The 7,226-nt window shown below is 41.7% G+C and overlaps 1 protein-coding gene across 1 annotated transcript; it reads right to left on the bottom strand.

The window, feature by feature from the left end:
- Window positions 1-1,444: 1,444 nt before the first annotated feature.
- On the bottom strand, window positions 1,445-1,691 carry LOC121853644 (actin, alpha skeletal muscle). Its single transcript, XM_042347923.1, has one exon. The coding sequence runs from the start codon at window positions 1,682-1,684 to the stop codon at window positions 1,445-1,447; it is 240 nt and encodes a 79-aa protein (XP_042203857.1). The 5' UTR covers window positions 1,685-1,691.
- Between the last annotated feature and the right edge of the window lie 5,535 nt (window positions 1,692-7,226).

Below are 7,226 nucleotides of genomic sequence, written 5' to 3'. Positions count from 1 at the left end.
GTTAACACTGTCCAACCAACATTCTTCATTTCTTACATAATTTTAACACTAAGAAAACTAGTAGAAACTTTGTCCTTTCCTAACCGTGTTTAGAAAACCAAAAAAAACTCAACACATAAACAATTACACCTTACAGGAGGGCACAGGAAACAGGCGGTGGAGTGACCTAACATTTACTCAAGCAACCATCCCTTTGGTGACCTTGCTCAGTGTCTCCGCATTCACCGCCTTGCATCACACGTAAACAGTCTCTGAACTTTTGGCGAGGGGGAGAGGGCGAGGGTACTGTAATCGTTCGTGTGTGTGTGTGTGTGTCACTATATTCACACATCTGTAGCTAGGATCATCCAGGGGTCATCAGTGGTAGTATATACACCCGTACCGGTTGTTATATACGATACCTGTACCTGACGCCAATTTGTCACCCCATGTTATAGTGACGCTGGTAGTGAGTGTTAGATGATTGATAATTAATACTCTCTCTCTCTCTCTCTCTCTCTCTCTCTCTCTCTCTCTCTCTCTCTCAAGTGCCCTTACATGGTGATGCTGCGCTGGTTGGTTGCTGGGAGGGAAGGTAGGTGAGGAGGAGGAGGGAGAGCTGGTACTGGGACGCGGTAGTGCTTTAACCCTTGCCAGATTGTGTCGAGGTTTCAGCATTACGCTCCCCACCATTGTCGCACACATGAATACCTCTGATTTCTTCCTTTGCTATGTACAGTACGTCGAGCCGTGAATTTTCTACACGCTCTGGTACCTCCACCTGTTAAGTCATCTTCAGTGTTTATGAATACTTTCTCAACAGACACAGTAGTTTACCTTTTTTTCATTCCGCTTTTTTATAATATGTATGTTTTTTTTTTCTATTTTTTTTTAATATGTTTATCCTTCATGTTCTGATGTTATGTTTACCACTTGCCATTCTTCAAACTGTCGAATGTCATAAAATTTGGACCAATACGTTTAGGTTTAGATTTCTGGTGATCACATCTGTCTGTCTTGTATATACTCAACTCTGGTTAAAGATAAACGTTTCAAAATTAAGCTTTCAGGACCTGACAGCACTTGTAGAAATGTCCCATAGTCCATTACAGGTGTAAAAGTTTGCATCCAGTAAATAGTTTTTGAGATCAAAGTCAAATCATTGATCGTCGCCATCAAAGAATCACTATGGAGGATAAGCATTGAACTTAATGAGTAGTTGAGTAATTACGACTGATGATGATTCATCTTGTTTACTGTATGGATATTGGGTTACAAATAAAAAAAATACAAACTTAAAAGCCAGTGAATATGAATTAATCTTTGATGTATTGTATGAATGCAAATTCATAGACTAATTTGGAAGTTACGGCATTTTTCAAAAACCTGAAATTAAGAGTAACAATTACTTTCACACATTAATTTAGAAGCACTTGCGGTGGACATTGCCGGGGCCGGACTCGTCCTACCCCTCCTTGGTGATCCACATGGTCTGGAAAGTGGACAAAGAGGCCAGGATGGAGCCACCGATCCAGACGGAGTACTTGCGCTCGGGAGGAGCAATGATCTTGATCTTGGTGGTGGAGGGAGCCAGAGCAGTGATTTCTTTCTGCAGGCGGTCAGCAATACCAAGGAACATGGTGGTACCACCAGAAAGAACTTTGTTGGCGAACAGGTCCTTCCTGATATCAATGTCGCACCTCATGATAGAGTTGAAGACGTTCTCTTGGTCTCCAGGCACCGAGGAAAGTGCATATAACACTTTCTACTCGTATTGTACACCACATTCCCATTCCGTCTCCGAGTGTCGCATTAAATGTGGATGGTCCGAATTTGTGTATAAAGCCGTAAAAAGTATTCAGAAAAATACGTCTTTATCTGATTATTATATTTTGGCTTACAGATATGTTTGTGCTGAACCTATGATGTCCCGAGGGCGTAACAGAGCCTCTAGGTGTCCAAGACAACACGTGTGATAAGGTAATGGAGGTGAATCTTCATCATGTTTATTCTTGCTTTGAAATATGGTCTTGTTGTTGTTATGAGTCCATTGTGTGTGAGTGTAAATTTATCATCGTCCGGGGCGTCACTTTACACACACACACACACACACACACACACACACACACACACACACACACACACTGATGAACCCTCCCCTGACAGTATAAATATTTGCTGTTAAGATTATAAATAAATAAATAAATAAATAAATAAATAAATAAATCAGACGTAATAACCAGACACCATTAGCACTTAAGTCTCAACCCCATTCCTTAACAACAAGAAAAATGGCTCCAAAAACAGAGCATCAATAAAAGAGATTCTTATCCTCAATTTCTTTTTACTGGCGTCGGGAATTCCTTGAAGCGTTGGCGAGGTATTGACTTCGTGTCCAGATATAGCAAGCTGTCTCTCCTGCGACCCCCCGCCACCAAACACACACACACACACATAGACACACACACACACGCACACACACACACACACACACACACACACACACACACACACATAAATGGCGTTTGTTTATCCCCATTTAGCTAAATTGTAAAAAAAAAAATAGTGTTCTAGTTTGTCATTTACTGTGGCATTTATCGTATATTTCAACGTTCATGTGCTTTCTTATTAATTGGTGTAGGATGTTTTGGGGTGATTCTGTCTAAGTTGTTTTGGCCGAAATGTTTCTCTTCATTGTGACGCGGTGAGAACACTAGCCACCTGTTCCGCCAAGTGATGTAACGTTATCACAGCTTTACGAGTCAGGGGACAGGAATTTGAAGGAACATGTTTGTACAAATTTATGGTGTCCTGAAATGATTGTTGATACTTATTATTATCTTTAGTAGTAGTTGTTGTTGTCGTTGTTGTTGTGGTGGTGGCAGTGATGTGTTTTTTATTATTAGATATTAATTTATTTATTATTATCGCAAGATGATGCTAAAGTCTCACGCTTACCTTTTTGTCTCTAGTTGGGAGTCAGAGTAGTGAGCTGAGTTAAAGTGACAATAATTAATTTCTTAATTCAGCCATGAGGGATACAGCAGCTACTTCTTTTTGAGATTTAGAGATACTAATACTTATAACAGCCATGTTAGAGATACGTAGTTGGCATGACGGCCTGTCAGGGTCAGTGTGGATACAACACACAACTCAAGGAAGCAACGTGGCTCATGTCACTGTACTCAATCGCCTTCACTTCCTCCAACCTGCACAGTGAGGTACCCAATTACAGCTGGGTGGACTTGGAGCGCCCCGTGATCGAACCCTAAGGACAGGAGACGAGCGCTGTATCCACTTGGCCGCCACACATCCGGGCCCTGACACATACAGCAGGTGGTGGAGGCCAGACGAGGAATTGACGCCACACCACCAGCTGGATCCACCAAACAAAGCAAAGCCCCAAGGCAGGACGAGCTGCACCTGTTGCAACTGCTGCCTCACCTTGTTTGGTCTTCATCTGCACGTACTGCAGCTACCCCAGCTGGCCAAAAAGGGCTGTGCCCACCCTTGTCTCCCTTATCAAGGGTCAAGACACCTCGCCCACACCTGCAGGACTTCTGACCCATCGCATGGATGGTAAAAACGATTAAAAACCTTACGTTTCTCTAGTCATAGTTGTGTAAGAAGTGACTTGAGCATAGTGAAATATAATAGTTCTTCCTCTTCCTCTGCTTGTGGTCATATAGACAAACTGAAAATAGACAATCTTCCGATAAGAATAGTGAACCTTAGGTCAGTATGTTCGGCCATTAACGGCACAGGTGATGTTACTGTATACACATCGCCACGTCATGTGGACAGATTGGTGTAGGAAATTGTTACATTGTATAATATTAATACTAAGGACTACTGTACTGTGCAGATATTGTGTTACTGTTATGATATTGTCTTCTTGAAGGTCACTGTGTTAGCTCCAGAATGAATCTTTCTTCATCTGGCCACAAACTTCTGATGGATATGTGTTATTATCTAACACTGTTATAAACGCTGGTAACCAGGTATAACGCAATGTGCAACACCCTGACCCTTCATCGTGGAGGCTAAACACTGTTGGAATTAGTTATTATTGTGTTAAGTCACCGCCTGTCCTGAAAAAAATATAAAATAAATCGTAGTTATCGGAGTGTGAGTTAGCCGCGACGGACTGGGTTACTCTGCGTCCCATGACCTCTCTCCCCCGGGTATAGGAAATACCACAGCTACCTGGACTGATACGTGACAGTTCTCCATATTCTGAGCACTGGTAAACACTGTGTTGCCTTGAGCGTCACTCGAACAGGAGAACGCTGATGTCTAAAGATAATCCTTGGAACGTGATAAGGGGATTACGCTTGGGCGAATGTTAGTGGTGAGGATTCACCTGGGGGGAGAGATGGGGAGATTGGTGATGAAGAAAAGGTCAGGAAGACTGGCAGAGGGGAAGACCTGCCTGGGGAAGGTAGCGGAGGTAAGGGCGGCAGGCAGAAGGGTTCAGCACGTGACTAAGCTCTACATTTTGTTATATACCCGTAGACTCCCTCACCTTTCCTCGCCGGTTCGTAAGAGGTAGGTGAGTGAGAGTGGATGTGATGGAGGGAAGGAGGTGGAGAGCGAGGGGGTAAAGGGCAAATGGGAGCAGCCGTCCTGCCAGTCACACACAGAACCACACCCACCCTCTCCACCACACACACACACACACGTTCGTTCATTCTCTTCAGAAGGTTAATCCTTTCATCCGCCTTGCTTAAGAAAGCTAATACTTCCGTTTCTCCATCTGTCTCTCGTAAAAAGTGAACAATGTTACCAGCCTAATGCATTGAAGACACTTCTTATCGTCAAAATATGTTGCTATCCCTCGCTAGTCCCTAAGACTTCAAGACAAACATGACCACTGTGTTTACATCCACATCACAGGTGTTCCTCTTGGTCAAAATAAAACATCTCAACATATTCACCACATAAGTACACACTCATATTCTCGTCTCTTTTATTCAGGGTAAAATCGCCATATAATTTTAAAATGATCCATATTAATGTAGTTTCCGTTTTCCATTGGCGTTTTAAGTTCAGCCAAAGTAAACAAAGCAGAAAAACGGCGTCTAAAAATACAGATGTTACCGCCAAGTTGATGTTAGGGAGTGAGACGTAACTGGCGTATATCACGGTGATGTTGACACTACCTTCCTCCTCTAGCAGGGGTGGCGCAACATGGTAAACGATTTGTATCACGTAAAGATTAGACACCCAGCTTGAACGAGGCTCCGAAGCATGAGTCATGCAGCTGTGAATCCAGTTTTTGACAATCCTTATATGTGTAAGAAACTTGTATATATTTGCTTTAGTCAATACAACTCAGTGTTATTGTCTAGTTCGTGATCTGCAAGTTGTAATATTTCTTCCCTGACGTAAATGATCGTATTTTGCGAGTGATAATTCAAATGGAAGTGCTTCAGTTTATTGTGAGTGAGATAGTGAGGGGCTTCGAAGCTTCAGTAAACTTGAGACTGAGAGCGGTGTTGGTAGGAGCGGTCCCGCCAGTTCACAACATACTTGACGTCCTGCCGGGCTGAACCACCTCGCTCCTGGGGCCTACTAACTGTCCGTCGCAGTTAAATACACCTGACAACGCTGAAGCGGAAGTGATTATGTGGTAGTGGTGCTGGGGAAGTGATTGCGGTGGTAATGGTGCTGGAGAAGTGATTATGGTATTGCTAATCTAACAGTCGTACCGCCAGACTCGGGGTCATATGTGGACAAGATGGTGGACCTGTACCTGCCAGACTCGGGGTCATATGTGGACAAGATGGTGGACCTGTACCTGCCAGACTCGGGGTCATATGTGGACAAGATGGTGGACCTGTACCTGCCAGACTCGGGGTCATATGTGGACAAGATGGTGGACCTGTACCTGCCAGACTCTGGGCCTACTCTTGGTGATGGAGTCAAATTTAAATATTTCAGTAAGTTTATATATAATTAATAACCTAGGTAGTAAATGGGTAAGTTAAGATTGGTTTTAACGTCCCCGGCAGTTTCTATAGAAAGAGTTAATATTTTGTTGTTTGCACTTTAGATGGAGGTTACGTTACCTTTCAACATTCTTGCATAGTCTTTCTTAAGTCCATTAAAAATGTAAAATTACCCAAAGCGCTTCAACAAAGTTGCTTTCATTGGTACCAAATATCAAAATAAGTACTTTCTGTTTAATATACGAACATCTGACTTCTCATGATCTTAAATAACGACGAATAGTTTATTATCACAAATTATTCTACCTTTGTTTCTGATATTTAAATTAAGAGGTGACGCCTGGTCAGTCAATTTTCTCCTGTACACAAGCAGTACACAAGTCCCCACGTGTGAGTACTGGATGGTGAGGCTTGTTTATTGTAAAATATTTAAGTTTATCCTGGAAATGGCTGATATAACCAAGTTTTCTGGTGAACAGATGTTAAAAGTTACTCAATGACACAAGAAGTGAACTGACCCAGGATGTATTTGTTGTCTTAAAGAAGTTACTGATAAAGTTTCTGTTGGATCACTTGTATTAGATCCTTGTGTTCACTTAACGAGAATTGTGGAGTTGACCTCCACCAATTATTCAAAATACAAAACACCGTAAACACAGCTAAAGATTATTACTATGAGCAGCTTCTAAACAAAGGTAAAGAAGAATTCATTTTGTTGTAGTTTGATGAAAAAAAAGAATAAGACTTTGGTTGTAGAGGAAATACAGGATAAAAACTGTGAAGTGTGTTGATCAAGTAAACAAAACTGAGGAGAATGTTGTTGTATTAAATGAACCAGACTCAGAGGTGGCTATATAAGACACATTAACTGCAGGAATACTATGCCTCAATTAAAATCCATTAATAGTTTTAAAGCAGTGGAAGACTTGCTCATATTAGTGAAGGGTGGCTGGGAAGGCCACCTATGTTAGCTCAGAGCTGCTAATAGGTGCCACATTTTACTGAAGTGATAGAAGTTAATATTTTAGAGTTTGTTGAACTTTATATAGGAACAACTTATCTGAACTATTGTATTGCAAATTTAAAATCTCTCCTTAGATTTGTGAAGCCCCTTTTTGACCCAGTCTATTAGTGGTGAATGAATGGGTGATTTTAATTCTTGCCTCTGCCATATACCAGATAAAAACATCATTATTTTTGTCTAATTAAATATTCAAGTTACAGAGAGAAAGAAAAGATTCTTGCCCAGGAAGGATGAGAACCACAACTTGGTGACCAGATAACGAAGCACCATCA

Source organism: Homarus americanus, unplaced genomic scaffold, assembly GCF_018991925.1.
Source record: "Homarus americanus isolate GMGI-L3 unplaced genomic scaffold, GMGI_Hamer_2.0 scaffold4896, whole genome shotgun sequence".
NCBI lineage: Eukaryota > Metazoa > Arthropoda > Malacostraca > Decapoda > Nephropidae > Homarus > Homarus americanus.
The sequence above is the reverse complement of the archived record's forward strand: the minus strand, read 5'-3'. Positions and strand labels throughout refer to the sequence as shown.